This window comes from Octodon degus, unplaced genomic scaffold (genome assembly GCF_000260255.1).
Source record: "Octodon degus isolate 3935 unplaced genomic scaffold, OctDeg1.0 scaffold00003, whole genome shotgun sequence".
NCBI classification, from domain to species: Eukaryota; Metazoa; Chordata; class Mammalia; order Rodentia; family Octodontidae; genus Octodon; species Octodon degus.
In genome coordinates this window covers 8,115,707-8,138,076 of record NW_004524579.1, presented here as the reverse complement: position 1 = coordinate 8,138,076, position 22,370 = coordinate 8,115,707, and the positions used below count along the sequence as shown (strand labels likewise).

The window sequence follows — 22,370 nt, the reverse complement described above, 5'->3', positions numbered from 1 at the left end:
GGGTCTGTTCAGGACCCCGCGGCCTGGGTCGTGTCACTCCCTCGCCGGCCTGCGCTCCGGGTCTGTTCAGGACCCCGCGGCCTGGGTCGTCTCACTCACTCCCGGGCCTGCGCTCTGGGTCTGTTCAGGACCCCGCGGCCTGGGTCGTCTCACTCACTCCCGGGCCTGCGCTCTGGGTCTGTTCAGGATCCCGCGGCCTGGGTCGTCTCCGCTGCTCTCATTCTTGACTGCTGTCTTTCGCTGTTTTTGCCCTTGTGACACCTCCATCTCCAGAGACCATTCACCCAACCAAACCTAAACTATTTGCAGAACAAGTTTACCAACCTCTGCAATAGGAAGTCATCTGTGTCCTCTGAGCCAACACTGTTTAGAAGACAGTTGATGGGGTTTTGCTATTTAGACTTTGAAGGCATTTTGAGGCTGTAAGGAATGTCAAGTCATTGATTTAGGTAGTTTAGCATATCACAGGGGAATGTTTAAAATGTGCTAATACATATATGCAGACATGTAAGCTAAAATGTGCAAGACTGAAAAAACTATGGAATGACAAGAATCTGGTTTTTCTGATGGACAACATGTTCAAACTTTAAATTTGAAATATTTGCTTGGCTGTTGCTTCTTTTCTTCCTTTCCTGTGTGTGTCGTAATTGTTCTCAGCACAGTTTCCTGTAAGTGCTTCCGTGTGTGTGTGATTCTTGTCCTTCTGTCCAAGGAGTTGACAAGCATAGGTAGGACCAAGGAACTTCTTGGCTCCATGGCTGCACCAGCTATGCTTATGCATTTTGTCTGTACGCCAGAAGACATCTGAGACCTTGAGTCCATACGGGATGGCAAGCATCAGAGGGAAATAGTTAAAGAGCACCCAAAGACAGGAACTCAAGGTGGAGGAGAAGATAGGACATACTACTTCTGGGTCTGTGGCTCAGTAGTAGAGTACTTGGAGCACACCCAATGCTGTGGGTTTAATTTCAGGAAAACACACACACACACACACACACACACACACACACAGAGGGAGGGGGGGAAGGAAGAAGGGAGGATGGATCAGTCTCTTCTGTTGAACCAAAACATCAGCCATCAAGCAGCACAAAAAAGGAAATATGAGTTGTAAGCCTCTTCATTCATGAGCAGACATGTTCTGCTTTATCTAGAAATAAAAACATACTCAAGGCTTAATGCAAAAAAAAACTAGAAAATATTTCATGATATTTATATTGAATTTAGGTGTACTGGCTAAAATAAGATATATTATTAAAATTAATTTCATCATTATACTTTAATATATACATATATATATTAAAGAAAAAATATATATACTAGAATATATATATATCTAACTCAGAGATTAAACTTTGCCAAGCACTTAATGAGTATTTGGTGTACATGCAGATGGTCCTTGTCTTAGGAAAATGTTTCAAAAATATTGATCACAAATTTAAAGTAAACTCTTTCCTGCTCTGAAAATAGCATATCATTTGCAATTTTCCTGAAATTACGCCTGGCTTAATGACAGCTTGAATTGTGTTCAGGTTCCAAATACGTAATTTCTTTTCTTATTCATCTAACAAATTAGAAAGTATAAGTCACAATTACAGATAATTGGAAATGTTGGCAAATACCCAGTGTCTTTGTCAGACAGTTCTGAGAGCCCAACCAAATGAGCCTGTCAGTTGGGGTGCTGCCAGCTTCTTTGGCCCCTGCTGCCTCCCATGGCAGTGCTGAAGGCCTGCGTTTCATTTGGGAAGATGCTTGCAAGTGCCAGTCTAATCTAGTCTTTGGTTAGGTTTGTCCCTGAAGTCCTTCTCCAGGTTATCTAGAGCCATCAGGTAATGATTTTTAAGCAGCCCGCTCTCTTTTGCAGCTTTTGAGCTAACTTCCTCCAAAATCAAAAGCTCGACTCCATCAGAGCTTACAATCTATTGGTCCCAGCACTTCTTTCTACTCTTCTTGTCCGTGATCTTGGGTCCTCTGTCATCCAGTGGAAATCCATGCAGGGCAGTCCCCCCCCCCACTTCCTTCCCATTTGTAGTGGGCGGCTTCACAGCCCTGGCGGGATCCACACCCTACATACTTTGTGCCACCCCTGTGCCTGTAACCATGCCTGGAGAAGAACACTTACACTTTCTGATTTTACTTTTAAATCACAGCCATGAACTTTAACCTGGTGTTACCCAGCAATCATGTTATTCTTTCTCACTGGACTTTGGATAATCTCTTTCCATACCCTTCTGACGTTGTCTTTCTCAACTGTGGCTGGGAAAAAAATGAAGCAGTGAGGAGTTTCCCCCAGCCCCTACTGCCGCCCTGTGCCTGCGTACCTGCCTGGGGCGCCCCCTCCACTTCTGTGCCAGATGTGCCCTCCCCAGCTCCTCAACAGTGGGTCTCCAGGAGTTCCCATTATCAGCTTGACCCTGTCTGTTGGTTATTCCCATTGACATACAAGGGAGTTCTTACTGCTCCTATTATATTTAAGAAAACAAGCACTCCCAGTTTCATATCCACTTCCACTCTGTAGCCACCACTCCACGTCGTTTCTCTCTACAAAGTACATCTCAGACATCACTTGGTATCCATTCTTGTCAAACCAGTTTCTTCCTTCCCAGGCTGTCTTGAGTCCAGTTCAGTCATATGTTTGATAGAGCTATTCCAGATCCTTGGTGAAGTCCCCGGTGAAATCCTACAGTGTTGAGGCTACATCTCTTCCCATCAGCATCCTCCAGCATCCCTCTCACTCCTTAAAGCACTGTCCTGTCTCACTGTCCTGGCTAGTCCTCTGGTATGGTAGGATTCACACCTCACACCTCTTCCCTGTCTACATTCGAGCCCACACTCAGCATCAGTAAAGTGCCACAAGCCCCTCTTGTGACCTCCGTGTGTACATGTCCAAATGAGAGCTTCCATGACACCTCCGCGCTATTACATGCCCAGTAATCTTCTAGGCTTAAGGTGTTAAAATTGACTCCTGGTCCTCCATCCACCTTGAAACTGGTGTCATCTCAGTTCATGGCAATTTATTCCTTCAGCTGCTTGGGCCAGAGCTAGCATCTCTTACCATTGTCAGGCCCTGCCTGTCTTATACCTGAATGTCTCTTGGCATTCACTCAAATCACTTCTCCACGTGGACATTCTCTCTCCTTCTTGTTTCTCACTGTCTCCAGCCACGCTGGCAGTGTGCCACGCAGCGCTCACTGAGGATGTCTGCACAAACTGGTGCCTGTGCCGAAAATCCTGAGAGCTCCACCCCAAGCTGCCGTGCGTGACACTGCCTCACCTGCCCCGCAGCCGTCCCCAGCAGCGCCTTCATGGGTCTCCCTGTGTGCTCCTTCCCCTCACACTGCCCTGTTCAGTACCACTCCTCAAGAGACACTCTGCCCTTTATTCTATTTATTATCTATCTCCTGCTGGGATGTAACCATCAGAAAGACAGATTTTGTTTTTTTCTGTTTATTGTTGGGTTTTTGTGGTTTTTTTTTTTTTTTTTTTTTTTTCAGAACCGGGGATTGAATTCAGGCCTGTGTGCTTGCCATGGAAGCACTTATTCCACTGAGCCATCTCCCCGGCCCCTTCTGTTTATTGTTGAATCTCAATCTCCAACATCTATAAAAATGCTTCTACCTTGGAGATGGTATAAAAGAATTTGTTGAAAGTATAAATGAATGTTTCTCTCTTTCTCCCTGATTCCTCCATAGACGCATACAAAGAGATCTAGCATAGAGTCTCTCTAGCATTATATCATAAACAGATCTCAAAAAATAACCATTAAAACACTGTGTCCTTGACTTGACTACAGAGGGTCTATTATTTTTACACTGAAAAAAATTTTACAATGTAGCATCAGGATCATTAATATTGAAATTGTACGTCTAACACGGCCTCGGTGTTTTTAGGAATGTAGTCAAAGTTCTTCATAAATCCACCAAATTGTGGGTATCACAATTAAAAAAAAAAAAAAAAACAGATGGAGCAAATAGGGTCATGAGCACTGTCCAGCCAGCTTGGCTTTCATCATGGGAGGAGGACCGCTGTGCAGTCCAGCCCCCCTGTCCTGGCCTGTGTGACACCTGTACCTCTTGTAGTTTGCCCCATGCATTTCATGAGCCCTTAGTATCTCTTCTGTACTGTTGAAACCAAGGATTGTAACCCTATGAAAGCCAGCGACTCACTGTATTATTTTATTCCATTCTATTTCATTAAAGATGAAACCCAGGGCCTGTGTGTACTAGGCAATGCTCTACCACAGAGCTGCATCTGCACCCCGTATTTTATTCTATTTTACATGTTTACTTTAAAAACTTAGTTCTACCAGGCCACTGGGCCTTGGATTTAGAATAGAATACATATGTGTATATTATTACAAATAAATGACAGATAACACTGTTAAAGGCAACACAAGGGCCAGTGAGATAGCTCAGCAGCATAAGCGCCTGTCTGGCAAGTGCAAGGACCTGGGTTTGATCCCTGATACCACATGCCCTGCCAGCCCTGCGCCCGGGCACGTTGAGTCAGCCACCAAGACCAGTTGTGGTGGTGCACACCTATAATCCCAGTGGTGGGGAGGCTGAAAACAGAAGGATCACTACAGTCTGAGCTGCATAGTGAGACCCTATACCTAATACACTAAAAAATAAAATAAAAATAAAAAGCAACATTAGCAAACATAGTAAGTTTTTACTTTGAGATCTAATGACGTGTGATTTTGAACCTAATGATAAACCTTGAGTGTAAACAAAAGGAGAAAAAGCATCTTTGTTTTCAGTTTTAAACTGACTTTTTAGAATGTATAATATATATATATAATTATGTATGTATATTATTGTGTATTTTATATACATTCTTGTTTCATAAAGCCTTCTGCCAACAGAAATTTTCTTAAGATGATGAGCAGAAATCTCTGACAAAAAGGTCTGCATAAAGAAGAATGCTGTCGCCATGGTGACAGCTGGCCAGTGCTAACATCTCACGTCTCTTCCGTTCATCATGTGTTTTAGGGCAATTCAAGCTGCTGGAACAAGACCGAGATATAAAGGAGCCCGTGCAATATTTCAACAGCGTGGAGGAGGTGGCCAAGGCATTTCCTGAGCGTGTGTACGTCATGGAGGAAATAACATTCAACGTGAAGGTAGCTCTTGGGCAGCCAAATCCTTATCCTCACTAAAACAGTGATCCAGTGTCCACCTTGGGCTCACCCTTGCTCCTCCTGGGAGACTTGCATCTTCCTCTGGGTTCATGTTGTGGCTGAGACCACGTGTATTACAGAACTGACTCCCAACAACATGCTATATTGATTAGCATTATCTTCTGTTAGAATTTAAAACTGATGAGGTCAAAAATGAAATTGCAAAGGCAGATAAAGACTTTTTTTTTTTTTTTAATTCAGACTTTAGTCCCTAATGTGTAGGAGTTCTTTGACCACATGTGCAGCGGCCGAGTGCTTTACTCTTAGGGGCAAAGGACTGATGATGAAATGAATACCACGCACTTAGTTTTAAAAAAACAGGCTTCCTGAGGCTGCCTGCTCACACTCATCCCATTTCTGGATATCAAGGAAAGCTGATAGATGCTTGTCTGGGGAACAGCCGCAAGAGGGGTCTGCTCCGTTTGCTTCGCATCCGTAACGGGGCAGTGCAGTCCCTTCCCCAAGCTGAGCGGACCCCCCCCCGGCCAGTCTTGCTGATGAACCGATGACACCGAGTAGGCCCAGCTCTTGGCACCGCACCTCTGCTGTGTTTTCTCCAGCAGCATCCACAGTGACACTGAGACATTTTAGTCAGTGCTCATGCTGAAAAGACTCCCTGTGTAACTTCAGCTGCACAGGAAGTCCAACTAATTCTTGTTCTCCAAACCTTGGAAGGTTTAGGAGGCAGGGTTCCTAATTCTTAGAAATCTGCTCTGTGAACCAGAGACTGCATGGTATCTTGACCCAAGTATGCATCAGTGCGTGAGTCACTCCACCCACATCTCCAGGAAATGCAAGGATGCCCCGGCAGCATCCTTACTGGAGAAATGCTCCTGCCCATTCTGAGCCTAAGCAACATCATTCTTTCCTCCAGGTTTAAAATATCACTGCTGGGGCCGGGGAGATGGCTCAATAAAATAAAGGCTTCCCTGGAAAGCGCAAGGGCGTGAGTTCAATCCCCGGTTCCACCAAAAAGAAAAAAAAAAAAAAAAAAAGACAAAATACTGCTCTGCTGTACTTTCTTTAGTTTTATGATGAGTGAGATTTTGTATTTTGTGAAATCTTTTACTAAGTAAATTTTACTTATATATAAAAATATGTATATACATTTTAACTCCTTCAGTGATCCAGTACAATAAACAGTCAATACAACTTGTATTCAGTTACTTGTTGAAATTACCAAGATCTACTGATTCACAAGAAAGTGAAGTTTTGTCTCGTCTCATCTCAGCTCTCATCTCTGTGGTCCTGGGGATCAAACTCAGGACCTCCAGCGTGCTAGGCTTGCCATCTTGGGACATGAACTCTGATGCCGTTAGTGCCTTAGTGGGATTGAAATCTTTCCTTAAAACTTATACTCAGGGCTGTGGCTTAGTTACTTTTCTCATTGCTGAGACACAATACCCGATGCCCAAAGTTAAGAAAGGAAGGTTTATTTAGCGCACAGTTCGCAGAGGTTTAGTCCATAATTGGCTGGCTCTGAGGTAGGGTAGAACGTGGCAGAGGGACAACCACTTGGAACAACAGAAGACAGCAAAAATGAGAGGGGGGAGTCTTTCTAGTCTGCTGTCTACTGGGATTGGGGCGGCGCCAATTCAGTCAGTGCACTGACCCCAGCCGTCACCCACGCGTGATCTCAGCACCCTTGGTCACAACATTGCGCTTCAGCACGTGTGATCTCAGCACCCTTGGTCACAGCACTGTGCTTCAGATCCCTCATGCACTCTAGATCCAGCCACCCCAAAAGCACCCAGTGGCCACATGAGGCTCTGGAGGGACATCTAGACACAAACCGCAACACGCTAGGACATGGCTCAGTGGTAGAGTGCTCCCCTGGCATGTGCAAGGCCCTGGGTTCGATGGGGGGCTTTATATCAGCAATCTCAACTATTGAAAGGCTGAGGTGGGCTGATAGAGTTTGAGGCCAGCCTGGGCAACATAACTAGACTCCATCTCAAAAAAAAAGTTGTATTTAGAATTACCTGAATGGAAAAAAAAAAAAATGTCTAAATAGAAAAAAATGATACTTTAAAACTCTCTTCTAAAGGTATGTCATCTGCTAATAAATAATGGGAAATCAAGCATAACATTTTTGTCATTTTAAAAATTTCCTCTAGTATTAAAATTTAACATTCTATGGGCCCAGGGAAATAGCTCCGCAGAATAAGTACTTGCCAGATGAGCACAGGGTCCTGAGTTCAATCCCCGGTACTGCAAAAAAAAAAAATAATAATAATAATAATAACATTCTATATTCATCACAGTGTTTGTTCATACATAATATTTTTAAAAGGTGCTTCTAGCAGCTTTCTTTTATATATTTAGGACAGGGTGTACAGGGTCTCACTGCGTAGATCAGACTCATAGTGATCCTCCTATTTTCAGCCTCCCAAGTACTGGGATTATTAGTGCGTGCTACCATGCCTAGTCTCAATTGCAGTCTCAGCATGCCCTGGGGGTGGGGCCAGCACGGCAAGCCAGAGGATCGATCTCCTGGCCCCTGTGTCTACTAAGCAAGCGCTTTAATCCGCTGAGCTATTTGGCCAGCCTTCTAGCAGCTTTATGTGGAAAATTTATATTAAATTAACAATTAGATAATATATAAACTCATATTTTTGATAATTTTTAATATAAAGTACTGATTTGAATGAATTCATTAAAATGTGTATAATAGAGATGCCACTTAAGACTTCAGAGGCATAGACGGGTGCATCACATGCGAGCTTATAGCATCCACAAAGCTAATTAGATCGTGGTTGAGTTCCATGCTGTGCAACTATAAATTTTTAATATCTCTAGCCTATTACTTACAAAGTTTTAAGAGCCATTACATCTAGATTGCATAAATTACTAAGACATTATTCGACTCAATTCAAAGAATGATTGTAGTAGAAACCTCAGGAAATGCATATAAGGAAATGTACACAAGTTTATAAACACATAAGTGAATAAATGACCTGAGATGAGCCACAGGAAAGTTGCCTGGATATTCCTTGGGCCGAAAGTGAATGCTGAAAGTCGCAGTCTTCTCTATTTAAAGATCTGCGTGATTATAGAGTATGCAGGAATGAAGGAGCAGGTCCGGGGGAGTAAAAAAATGGTGTGCTTGGTTATTACTTCCCTGAGGAGAGTAAGAAGAAGACCGTGTGATCCATTCACAGGTGAAGCTGCTCAACAGGAAGCAGCATTCTCTACTTCAAACCTCTTTAAAAACTGTTCCCCTCTCCCCTCCACTTCAGAAACAGCATAAACTAGATCAGTAGATTATATTGTTGAGGAAGCCACCGTCAGGTAAGAATTGACAGCCAGCTGGCCTCAAAAGATTTGAAATAAATATTTATATGAGTATGTCCAAAGATATCCAAACTGACATGCGTATAAAACAAATTTTGAAGGAGAGTGAAGTACACTGAAAGAATGGGAAGTTGAGCTCTGTGCTGTGTCCAAGATTATTCCAAAATTTTAAATAATGGAATGAGCAATATTCTTTACACTTTTTTAATGAAGCTTAGTTTTTACCTAAATATAGAAAATTTGTCTTTTGAAAATGCTTTGATCTGTTAGAAGCATCTGCCTGACTGCCGCATCCTGATTCACGTGTGCCCTGGGCTCCTGCGCCTTCGGTGTTCGTTCCTTAGTGAGCCCGCAGGTTCTGAGCCTCCGCTCTCTGCATAGTACTGCTCTGGGCCCTGGGAGTGCACAGTGGACAACAAAGCCCTACCTGCATGCAAACTATAAACTAGTAGGGAGGCAGACGGTAGGTAGATGCCCAAGTGTGGGTACCAGCTCAAAGCAGAGCTAGCGAGAAGATAGTTTAACTGACAGAGCTGGTTCTTGGAGAAATGTCTGGGCTCAGTGTGTACATCTGGTCATTGCCTTTGGGAAGACGTGTGGTGGAGCTGGGGTAAAGCACGATCAAGCAGGGGCTGTTCATGGCCATCTGTCATGGTTTTGATTGCTATGATTATGAGTTGAAGATGTTCCTGGCATCTAGAGGCTGGGATTGCTCCTAAACCCTCCGTAATCCATAGGAAAGCCCCTCACAGCAAAGAATTGTCCGCCCCAGGATGTCAGTAGTGCCGTGATTAAAAAGCCCTGACATACACAGACGAGAGAGGAGATGTGAGAACTGAACCTCAGGGCATCCCAAGACTTAAGAGTCTAGGAAAGGAGAGGCCACAGTGAAGTAGGAGGACAGCCAAGAAGGGCACACAGTGGCCCAGAAACCAAGTTTCAAGGACAAGTAAGCAGCTGCGTCTGATGCTCCTGAGAAATTGAGGACTCAGCACTGTCATTACGTTGAACAAAATGGAAGCCACCACAGGAAGCCTAAGACCGAACTCAGAAACCTAAAATTTAAGTTAACAAGGCAGTGCGGTATGTCAGCCTTGAGTTCTGTCAGAATAAAATTCAAGTGAGAGTTTTCAACTTGTCTTTCAACTTATTTTCAACTTGTTTCAACTTGTCAAGTTTCCATCTTGTCTTTCTTCCGGCCACACGTGGCTGCCCGGGTGCAGGTTACAGAGGCAACAGAATGCCCAAGTTAAACAGATTTAAGGTTTTCCCAGGTGACTTTTGTTTTGTTTTGGTACCAGGGATCAAACCCAAGACCTTGTGCTTGCCAGGTGACTAGCACGTAAGAGCTGCGGTGTTAATGAAGTATGCGCTATAGCGATAGGTAGTGCTGAGCTGTAGGGCCCTCCCTGAGAAAGGGGAAGGGACCACGGGATGTGCAGCCTCAAATAGGAAGTGCAAAAGGAAGGTAAGATGGTCGAGGAGACAGGGGCGTGTGGGCAGGTAATTGCTGGGCATTGCCTTGGCCTCCTCAAAGCTGGAGGGTTCCGAGCTATTGGAGCAGTACCACCTGCTGTCCTCCTTACTGCTCTTGTTGCTGAGACAAAATACAGGACACCCAAAGTTAAAGGAGCAAAGGTTTATTTGGTTCATGGTGCGTGGAGGTTCAGTCCCCAGTGGGCTAGCTCCAAGGCAGGGTGGCGTGGCAGAGGAGGTGGTGGGCAGAAGGGAACGAAGCAAAAGGAGGAAAGGAAAAGAGTGGCTTCCTTCCTCCCTCATGTTGTGTCCGGGCTCCTGGGAACAGGGCAGCGCCAGGGCACCTCACGCGCTTACTCACTCCACGCAGTCGCGCACTGCAGGTCCAGCCACCGCTGAAGAAGCCCACCTGTGTCGGCCAGAGGCTTCCAGAGGACGTCGAGACACAGCCATAGCCTGCCTCTGTCTCCCCATACTTTTTTTGTTTATTCATCTGGTTTTGGTTTCCATGGCAAGAATTTTGTTTTTATTTGCTTTTTTGCATATTTGTTTTAACTGTAATGAGCTTTTTTTTTTTTTTCTTTTGTGTCTCTCCCTTTTTTTTTTTTTTTGGTCAGACAGGATCTCTCTACATCGTTGAGGCTGCCCTTGGACTCACTGTGTAGCCTCGGCCGGCCTCACATTTGCAGCAGCCCTCCTGCCCCAGCCTCTCAGGTGCTGGGATTACAGCCATGCACCACCATGCCCGAACTTCTCTCTTTGTTTTTTTTTTGTTTGTTTGTTTTGTTTTTTAGAGTTTGTTTGTTTGTTTTGTTTTGTTTTTTGGCAGAAACGGGGATTGAACTCAGACCCATGCGCTTGCCAGGCAAGCGCTTATTCCACTGAGCCATCTCCTGGGAACAGGGCTTCTTTCTTACTTTTACTTTATTTATCAACCATCTCTAGTCTCCTGTTCACTGCCAGAGCCAGATGTCCTACTTCCCAGTTGGCTGTCCCAAGTGAAGGCATATTCCCCCACATTTTAATAATAATGGAAACAGCCACACCTGCCAGTCAGGACATGGACCCTTCTTTAGGCAAGACCCAAGGGCCAATCAGATTGTACTTCGGCTCAGGTTCTGGATGTGGCACCAAGTTCAGTCCCCAGCTCCAGGAGTTGACTGTGACCATAGTCACAGACACTCCTCACCCAAGCGGGCGCCCACTAAGCACAGGTGATACTGTTTGTGGGTGGTTGTGCAAATTAAGTGAAATGATACACACAAGTCCTCCCGAGTATCTGGTGTGGAAGTTGGCAAACTGGCCTGTGGATAAGCCACCTTTTTTTGTAAATAAAGTTGTATTGGAACCCAGACACATGCATTTGTTTGTATATTGTGTGTGGCTGTTTTCACACAGGCAAAGCGGCTGAGTTATAGCAGACTCCATATGGGCCCACAGAGCCTGAAATTACTGTCTGGCCCTGTAAGAAAAAGTTTGCCTGATTGAGAACATAAAATCATACTAAAGTGTTTCACATTTTTAAAAAGTCCTACCACAGATTATTTCACTTACCCTTCATGTAATTAACACTTTACACCCAATGTGTTAATATTAAGAACTCATTGCATAGAAGCTGCCTTTAATTGTTGTTTCAGAATATCCCTTCACTTCACATGCTTTTTGGAGACATGACACTAGCAGCTAGTAAATTATTTTAAATGTCTCCAGCCTTTCAAGCCCAGCCCAGTAATGAGAAACTTTACCACACATGCATGTTCTGCTATCAGAATAATAACTCACCAATTGCTTTTAATGTCAGTTCAGCCTTACTGCAAAAGTGGTGGAGAAAGGAGAAAGGAAGGGCCTGCCTTGGCCTGGCGTTGGGTCCCAGGGTCCCTGTCTTCACTGCTGGGGCCCCAAAGCCCCATACATACACCAAGCTTACTGCCTGAGTCTGCCGAAGCCCAGACCCCCTAAGGTGGACACTACAATGCTGCTATTCCAGTTTCCGCCCGCAAGGGCCGCACTGTCAGCTCTTCCAGCACAGGTTTCCCCAGAGGTAAAATAACAGGTTTGCATAGACTCAGCCACAGAAAATGACCCACTCAGGAATGTGAGGTTTCAGGCAGATATGGATGAGACTCATTGCTTCTGCCATCCTGCCCTCTTCAGAACTACCTGTGTGCCAAGTGGTCCATGTGTCAGGCTGCGCTGACAGCCCTCGCTGCCTCTGGCCCCTGCTGTGCAGGGGTGTCATTGCCTAGCAATAGAGCTGCTGAGGGGGGCCTTTCAGGGGGTGCCCTTTTGTGTATGACTGCACATGTTTATGGGGTATGAAGTGACACGGTGATACCTGTGTATAATGTGGAATGAGTGAATCAAACCAATTAACACGTCTACCATCTCATTCTTTTCCTCCTAAGGGAAGCAACGCATCCTTTGACCAACCTCCCCTCCCCCACCTCCCTCCCTCCCCATCCCCCGCCAATGCTGACCACCCATTCCAGTCTCTGCTTCTCCATGTTCTGGCTTTCTTCATCTTCCACATGTACATATAAGTGAGAACACGCAGTATTTGTCTCTCTCAGCCTAACTTCACTTAACATAATGTCTTCCGCTTTTATCCATATTGTCCCAAGTAAAATTTTAAAAGATTTTTTAAAAGCTGAGTAGTATTTCATTGTCCACAATGACCAAGGTAGATTTTTTTAAGTAGGAAAATCATGAGATTCGGAGGATTTACGAGGTCGGTAGCTTCTGTATGCTGCGAAATGTGACCAAGAATAAAATGATAAAATACTACAAATAATTCAACAGGACTAGGAAGTTTACAGACTTGGAGCTTTTAATCACCAAGTTTTGGGTCTGTAAGGACATTTGGATACCATATAGTCCTGTTCTTCTGGACAAGTAAAAACTAAGAGCCTGCTCGGTGGCCAGCTTCACTGGGCCTCACGTAGCACGTGACAGCCGGGCCTCATCACCCAGTCCAGTCACTTCTCTGGTCTGTTTCCTTCTATTTATGGAGTTGGGATAAAGTTCAAGATTGTGATCAGAATGTCCTTTCATAGTGACACAATAGCTTGTGCACTGAATTCATTTTTTTAATAGATTCATTTTCTTTTTTTAAAACCCAAATGATCATGTTGAATAGTTACTGTACCTCACACAACACATAGCCAAAATATTATATCCCTAGAATATGTAAGGTCTGACACCGGATTTGGCAGCTTTTATGAATGTTGTACATGCAGCTTGTCGTAGTGTATGTGTGCCGGAGTGTGCTGCCAGTGTTGAGAGAATTGTCCTGCAAGTTACCTTGATGCTATCTGTCAGCAACAGAGTAGTTTCTAACTATTTAGATATCATGAGTCAAAATGAAGTCCTTCAAACTTATCACTGCAAGACACTAACCCAGGATTTATAAGGTACATATTAGCCAGTATTAATAGAGAAGTTAGACTACAGTTACTGCTTGAAGCTGTGTTAAAGACATACTGAAAGGGCTATATTGTATCGCTGCGTAAGAATGTTCTAAAGTTTAATTAGTACAACTTGATACTGAACTTTGAACTTCTTCCAGGGGTTCCAACTTAATGAAAATCAGCCAGTTTTTGCACAAGTGGTAGATTTGAGGCCATCTGGGCCTCTTTTATCTTAGCATAATAGTCACCCTTTTTAAAGTCTGAAAAAGTACTGAGGAAATAAAGACCTTTCTCTCTTCTAACTAGTTACCCTGTATCTTATTTCCATAGATAAAATAGTTCAATTAAACATATGTCATGTTGCTTTCTTTATTCATTCTCACAGAACCTCAGAACCTTGAAAATGCATTAACGGAGCAATCTGGGGGCTGCTTTTGATTGCATTTCCGTAATTATTTGTGCCCTCCCATCTTTCTGGTCATGACTGTCTTGTCGCAGACACTGTGCTGCAATATATTTCATCCTGTGGTTGTTCCATAGAGTAACATGCAATTGTACTATTGAAACCACACTTTTAGGGATTTTTTTGTTTTGTTTTCCAAATGTAATTGTCACAGCCACCATTCCTAGCTAAAAATACCACTCCTAGCTTCAGACTTGATAATTCAGGAAAAAGATCTCCTTTTATGCTGCCAAGTTTATAATAATATCACGGAAACAACTTGTCTTGCGATTTTCCAAAATGGACATGAATGATTTGATACAGCATTTTCTTTAGAATTTTGGAGCACGAATAATTCTAGACAGCCATCATTTGAGATTAGCTGTGAATTTTAACAAAATTCTTTCCAAAATAACTATAATTTACTTTTTAGCTTCCTGGACACACTGTACTTTTCTGCCGTTTAGAGAGGGTCTTGAACAAAATTTAAACTTACCTTTATCTCCTGCTCTATGATTGATGTTTTCAGCGCTTCTTAAGACACATGTTACTTTTACTTTGCATAGAGAGACCCTGTTCCTGGATAATTTGGTATCCTACAGTCTCATTTTACACTTTTCCTGTCGTTTGGTCCTCTTGTATCACTTAGAATGCCTGCCTCAGCAGTCCCTCCTCCTCGTGTGAGTTTCTACTTGTAGTGCTCACGTTTAATAGTTTCACCTGGACAGAAGTGCGTTCGGGACCGTCACTGCACCTTCCCATCAGCAGTTTCCCGTCCTTAAGGCTCTCCAGAGCTCGCAGTCCACTGCCGTGCTCTTGGCTGTGTTCTGCAAAAATCAGAAACTACAGATGGCATTGCAACCTGAACTTTTATCACATCTGCAAAGGAATTTGTAAGATGAAAAATTCCATGCTTTCCTGAAGATGAATCAGATGCCATTTATTTTCAACATTCCTGCAGGAGGATAAGGCTGAACACAATTGTGCAGTTAATTACTTTAGTGTTTGAAGACAGCTCAGTGCTTTTTTTGTCACCTAGGTTTTGAGACCTCCTCTGAAAAACTACCAGTTGGCAGGCTGCCTGCTGTGCCACAACAGACTAAATCACTGCCATTGTTTGTCATCCTTCCCCTATTTCCTGTCATAAACTAACCTCTCTCCCCCCACCGCTGACATTTATCTGTATTCTTTTGGGTTTTTTGGGTTTTGGTGGTTTTTTGTTTTTTTTTTTTTTTTTTTTTTGAGTTTTCTCTTTTGTTAAGAAGAATAAAAAATGTTTAAAAACAATACAGAATTTCAAAACAAGTTTATAAGAAATTAACAATGGTTGTGATATTGCATATTGTTATCTTCAAAGTAATTGTTCAGGGGCCTGGGAGATGGCTCAGTAGAATAAGCGCTTCCCTGGCAAGTTCAAGGGTCTGAGTTCAATCCCCAAGTTCTGCCAAAAAAAAAAAAGTAATTGTTCAAATTACTAGATATAGGCATGCAAAATTGACTAAACAGTTTCTTTTCAATAAACCAATAGAAATTAGTAGTACAGTTATCTTAGCCATCATGTGTTTGTCTGTGGGTGTAATTTTTTTTTCCTTCTTTCTTTTCTCCTTTTCCCCACCTCAGTTGTTTTCCCAGTTACATGTGTAAACAAAGTACTTCACTATCTGCCATTTTCCCAATGGGAAGAGTTATAAAAATTGAATTTGGTGGGACATGCTACAGTATTAAGTATTCTATTTGATCTATGTAGCAATTAGATCTATTCTGGTTGTTACTTTAAAATTGGAATTTTAGTCTCTGTTGCATTATTTGCTCATCGGAAAACAGATTGTCTATTGCCAACACTATCAAGTGTATGTGTCTGTCTGTGTGTGTGTGTGTGTGCGCATGTTCATGCATGTATATACATATAAAATTCTACCTAAGTAGTTTAAAATATTTTTTATCATGGTGCAGTAATTCTGGGGGGAATTGTGAACAGTAAAACCCTGATCATTTCCTGGATTAGACCTATTAAAGTTGTTTAGATAACACACTTTGAATTACTTCCTCTCAGGAAACACTGCAACTGGAAATGTTAGCCAGACACACATCCCAAAGCACTTAGACAGAACACATTGTTTCTTTTGCTATTAAAAAAAAATTATTAAAAGGGAAAAAATATGCAAATAAATCACATCTGTAAAAATGTAAGGAGACTGGCTCAAATGCCAAAGGAAGAGCATTTATGTATGAGATTGTTCATCTGTCACTGTCAGTAACCACCAAGTTACTCTGTATGTTCGTCTCATCATTTATGCAGGGCTAATTGCTGGCATTAGTGATGACATCAGAGTTGGAAGCACAGAAGTACAGATTGTGCTCACATATGCTGTGCATTTTATGTATGCAAGTAGGAGAAGTTATTAAGTACATACAGACACAAAAATGTAGGCAAAACTGTTGAATGTGCCCAGATAGTGACATTTAGGAAGGATAACTTTGATCTGTTTAATCTGTGCACGTACTGTCTGCTTCGTGTCTCCAGAGCTGGCTGACATTCCCCTTCGGTTCATTTGATGTGCAGTACTTCACCAGACCTATTATTTCTTCATTCTGCATAGTGTGTATTCATAAAGGTAAATTAGGAGGAAATACAATATTAATTATGAGATAGAGACGCTATGTTATTTCTTCATATTTGGAAAGCACTGTGGAGGCCCTATTCCTGTGTGTGTGTGTGTGTGTGTGTGTGTGTGTGTGTGTGTGTCTCGAATCTCATGAGCATTGCTTCTCTCAACAGCCGTGTCTCAGTTTGTATCCAAGGGGCTGAATGGTCAAAGTTATTGCAAAGTTTTGATGAAAAAGAAGCATGGCAGGACAGCTGAGAGTTTTGTAGGATGGTCTATTCTAAACTGGCACATTTTGAGTCATTTCCCTGTGTTCACTTCCTCCAGGATATGTCCGTAATGATATTTCAGGCTGTAATCCAGATAATAACTTTTATTCTGGGATAACATATTCAATAAAAACTTGAGCTGGTCTTTAGTACAGCGAGAAGGATGATGCTTAGAAATGGCAGTGTGGACTTGAAGTAGCAGTGGACAAGAACTTAGAAAGCAACATGAAAATACAGAGAGATGAAAGGCAATGTAAAACAAATATAAGAGGTAAAATATTTATAGTTAATAAAAATAGCATTCATGTCTTCCATTCACTGGGCATCTTTCTTACACCAGGTACTATGGGGTTTGCTAGCACAAGCCATCAGCCTGCAGAGTACCTGGTGGTATTCGGCAAGTGAGGAAACCAGAGCTCAAGAAGGCACAAATTTTGTCCTGAGATCACTTAATGTACAGTCAGGAATCAAACCAGCTTGTAGCTCAGAACACGATATCAACTAGAAGTGTTTTCCCAGACAAATCCCATGGGCCGCGATTATTTCCAAATACTATGAGGTGTGACCAAAGAAATACAATGAAAGTTTAAATTTTAAAAAGCATATATTACAGTGAAAGACACATTGCCATTAATCCTCTTCAGAATACTCCCCCTACCTTGCAGCTCACTTACCCCATCGTTCTTGCCAGTGTCTGAAGCAGCGCTGGAAGTTCCCTGATGTGAGTGTTAGTTGTCCATGTCACAGCTGCCTCTGTGTCCCGAGCCAGTGCAAAACATTGTTCTCGCATGGTACCAGGTCCAGTGAATAATGAGGACAAGGACCCACTGCAGTGTTTCTATTTGACAGAAATAGCCACTAACATTTGGTCAGTGAGAAGTGATCACAAGATTCCGTGAATATTTAATTTTTAAGATTGTATTACAGTAGAAGCCATATTGCTTTTAGTTCCCACCAAAATACCCTCACTCTAAACACACATATCCCATCATTCTTGGCACTGTGTCTTTTACTATGTTTTTTAAACATTCTCCGTGGTCTGCAGCCATCCCTTGTATACATAAGATTGGCAAATGTTCTCTGGTAGAGAACAAAATCTAAATATTTTACAGTTTGCAGACAAAACAATCACTGTTGCAACTAACTACTCCTTGCTGCCGTTATCAGGAGAAACCCTTACGGACTGTCCACAAATGACAGGTGTGGTGGCGTCCTGATGTAGCCTCATTTATGAAATCAAGTGTCAGACTGGATTTGAACTGTGGGCAGAAATTGACATCCTCTGACGTGCATGGATTACCGCTACGTTCACCTAGTTGCTAGCGGAAAGTAAAAGCCTTTAGCGATACACCGACAGTTCGGCTGAGCAGCAGCTGGTTCCTGGGACCAAAGTGATGAAAATAAAAGTAACTTTGAAGCTACAGAACGCACAACAAAGTCAGCCCTCACCTAAGCCAGGTGCTGTTTTTAAAACGTATACATTGCAGGTTGCAAAAAGCCCCAAGTTGTATTCTCAAGAAGTGGCACAGTCATAAAAACCAAAACGAGAAAGGGCACAGATCAGAGGACAAGGTGCAGTGTGGCAGGTATTCTGTTCTGCGCCTGGAAGCAGGAAAGGACATTAGCTGGACAAACTGGTGTGGTCCAGCACAGGCTTGTAGCCTACCTAATAGTGCCAACGTGACAGATGTGCCCTGGTTGCGAGGGCGTGAAACTGGCTGAAGGACGCTCTCTTTGCAGCATTTTGGACAGTCTGAAATCTTTTCAAATAAGATGTTCAAATTTGTTCATATTCTTATTTGTCTACCTAGATGTCAATGTAGAAACATAGTATTCATGCTAGGGCCAGGTGAATACTGATTTTGATAATAAACAATTAAAATGAGGTCTTATTAAAGAATAGTGGGGCCGAGGAGATAGCTCAGTGGTTAAGCACATGCCTGGCAAGCTCAAGGACTCGGGTTCAATCCCTAGTACTGCTTGCTCTACCGGCTCCACACTGCGCCAGCCTCAGAAACCAGGCATAGTGGTTCACGCCTGTAATCCCAGCACTGGGGAGGCTGAGACAGGAGGATCCCTACAAGTCTGAGCTGTGTAGTGAGACCCTGTACCAAATAAATCAAAAATTTAAAAATAGTAATGCTTTTCAAAGTCACCTGAAAAGCAGCTAAACCTTGGTAGCTACTGCCATGAAAGTGGTGCACCACCATTTCTGTACTTGCCTAGCTCCTATGGAGACTGTGTCACTTCACCATGGGAACAGCAGAACGCTTTGGTTTTTTATACCACTAGTGTTGACAGATTGCTTCTTCCACAACTTAAGGTTGCACACAAAAGAGCTAGAGTAGTGGGTAAAAAATTATGTACCATGATCGTTCTACCTGTTTTCTAAACACATAACTGTTCTGAACATCATCAGTCACTTTATCCAGATACTGTTTATTAACATAAATGAAAAAGTTCAGTGTCATGTTCAACAAAAGCCTGATATACCCACACCTGCTAAAGACAGCATAATAAAACTGTAGGCCAGTATATGGGAATCTGCCATTAAAATATAAAAGCAGCACATCCAAATTTAAAATACTGAACCTTTGCCATTAAAATATAAAAGCAGCACATCCAAATTTAAAATACTGAACCTTTTTTTTTTTTTTTGGCACTGGGAATGTGCATGCCAGGCAGGTGCTTGTGCCACTGAGCTATGTATCAGGCCCTTTCTTTCTTTTTTTTTTTTTTTTTTTTTTTGGTGGAACCAGGGATTGAACTCAGGCCCTTGTGCTTGCCAGGGAAGCGCTTATTCCACTGAGCCATCTCCCCAGCCCCCAGGCCCTTTCATTAAATATTTCATTTTATTTTATTGTGTATTTAGGACAGGGTCTACAGGGTCTCACTGCACAGACTGGCCTCGTACTGATCCTTCAGTTTTCAGCCTCCCCAGCCAGCGCTGTGATAACAGGCATGCGCCACAATGCCCAGACTCTGTCCCTGGCTCAGCAGGCACCAGTCCTACAGCGTGGCATGCGTGAATGACTTTAAAATTTGAAACCAGAATAGTTTGGCCACTACCACCATTCTGTTGTGGTAGTGAAGGAGTAGAAATTGAAAAGTTGAAGATAAAGCGTTCATCACGAATGTAAGATACAATCTTCTAAGAATGCCAAGATAATGCACCCAGCGAAACCTATTACAATAAGACTTATAAAATAACAAAACATAATTCAATAATTATGAATGAATAGCAATATTGAGGCATTGTTAATGTGTACTAATGATGCGTATTGTCTTGTAATTACTTGAAAGTACTGGTTAAGTGATGTCACTGCCTACCAAAACATCACATGCACTTATTCACTTAAAATTTTCAACATAAACCACAAAAATTATTCTAAAGGTAATCTAGAAAACTAGCCATGCCAGGCTGGCCAAATAGCTCAGCAGATTAAAGCGTCTACAAGCAGGTGCAGGGGCCCAGGGTTCAATCCCCAGGCCTGCTGTGCCGGCCCCACCCCCAGGGCGTGCTGAGACAGAGATTGAGGCTGGGCGTGGTGGCGCATGCCTGTAATCCCAGCTCTTGGGAGGCTGTGAACAGAAGAATCACTACAAGTCCAATCTAGTAGTGAGACTCTGAACATCCTGTAGACCCTTCCCTAAAAAATACACACACACACACACAAAGAAAACTTACCATGCCAAATATCTAAAACTTTTGGTGTCTTTTGTTTTTGTTTTTATTTTTAAATGATTTTGTCTTCAAGAACTACTGCAAGAATAATATGCAAATTCTCTAAACAGTTTGGCCATATTCACCAACTTTTACCATTTGGCTATATTTGTTTTATCTCCTACCCACACGCCCACACACATGTGTGTACATCTGCGTAATGTGACTTATCTTTTTTGGAATCACTTGAGAGATTTGCACATACTATATGCCCGCTATCCCTTAATGAGAATCAGTGTACTTTACATATGAATATTTTCTTAGGTAAACACAATATATTCAAGAAGGTTAACGGTGGAGGCAACTTGTATTTGCAGTCTTTGTTTCCGATTTACCAGTTGTCCTAAAAGGATACTTAGTTGCATTTACTTTTCATTTCTCTTTACTTCACTTTGATCTGAAATAGTCCTTCTGGCTTTCCTTCTGTTTCATGGCATGGATGTTTTCATTAGGAATGCACATTAGCTAGCACATGCCTGGCATTCCAGCACTCTGGGAGGCTGAGGCAGAAAGATTCAAAGTGTCAGTCCAGCCTGAACAATTTAGTGAGAGCCTGTCTCAAAAAAGATTTGTAAATGTTAAACATCTGGAGATGTGGCCCAGTGCAAAGACCCTGAATTCGATTTCCAATACTGCCAAAAAAGAAATATAAATATCCAGCAGATGTTTATTAGAATGTTTCTCAGCTAGGGTTTGTCTGATACCATCTCATGATTCCGCTCTGGAAATACTGTTGTGCCTGTAATGGCGTGAATAGCGTGGCACTGCATGAGGTCCTGGGGATCTCAGTGTGTGGCGTGGACTGAAGTACCTCTCTGCGATGGTATTAAACTTGGTCACCCAGTCAAAGAGCCACCCACTTTATTTAGTATATAGGTTACTCTTTCCTCCTGGCACTTAGCATTCTGGGAGAAGATCATGTGTACAATCAAGCTTCTGTAAATTCAGCATCCATTCATGATTTTTATGTAAATCAGTCCTTATTAAATAATTTCAAATTTTTATTATCTAATCCCACCACTCCTCATGTTTGTTGGCTTTTCCGCATTCTTTTTTCTTCCTCTTCTTCATTAATTGGTCTTTTTTGCTATCAGATATAGACATTCCTGTTTTACTTAGTGGATAATAATTTGCTGCGGTGTGTTTACTGTGACACTCGACTTTCCCTCATCCTGCCTGTGGGAGCCGTTGAGGCTGGCTCGTGTGCTCTTTTGCACATCTCGTCATCTCACGGGCGTGGTACCTTTGGGCACAACAGAATGTTCACAGCTCCTCTTGTTCCTCTCCTGCCTGCCTGCTGGACTTGCTTGTTTCTTCAAGATGCCTCTGTTTCTTTCAGTGAGCAACGGTTTGGTTCTGGAATGGTTTGGGACAACGGGAGCCTTGGCTTCTAGTTGCTACGAAAGAAAAAAGCTAAGAGATGTGTGTGCGGGATTGTGTATGTGTGTGTAGCTTCTGAGCACTGCAAGTTAATACTGATAGTCCAGCTCCAAACCAGACTCCAGGGGGTTCTTTCCTGCCTTTCCTTTCCCATGTTTGCCTACCCTGCCACAGAGAAGTGAGTAACTTTCAAAATACCAACTCACTTAGCCTTGTACTGTGCATAAAGTTGACTCAACCACTGTCCCCCTCTCCCTAAAAACACATTTGCCAAAAGGAGCGCAGTGTTCCTTGGCCTTTTTGCCCCCTTGCCAGCATGGTATAGTCAAGGACGGTCTTCTAGATTGGCAGCACAGAGTCAAAGAACAGCATCCCTTATACTGGGTTGTTTCTCTGCCTCTGTTCTCTGAGTTATTATCTTATTTGAAATACAATTGGATTCACATTTCCATCTCCAGTTTTTAAATTCTTGTTCATTTTTAAATGTGTAGAACATTAACATACACCTTGGCGGTCCCAGCTGTATAACAAGGTGAACTCCGAGAGGCCTCGCCTTTTCCCATGTGCTGTCCACCTGCTCCTTACCACATCACTTT

At 42.7% G+C, this 22,370-nt stretch overlaps 1 protein-coding gene across 2 annotated transcripts in view; it reads left to right on the top strand.

Annotated features, from left to right (window-relative positions):
- The window catches only part of Garem1 (GRB2 associated regulator of MAPK1 subtype 1), a 207,027-nt gene that overhangs the window by 162,444 nt on the left and 22,213 nt on the right, over window positions 1–22,370 (top strand). For both annotated transcript variants that reach the window (XM_004623562.2, XM_004623563.2), the window contains exon 3: window positions 4,989–5,119. In XM_004623562.2, coding sequence (XP_004623619.1) covers window positions 4,989–5,119 — 131 coding nt within the window. The remainder of the gene's footprint in view (window positions 1–4,988; window positions 5,120–22,370) is intronic.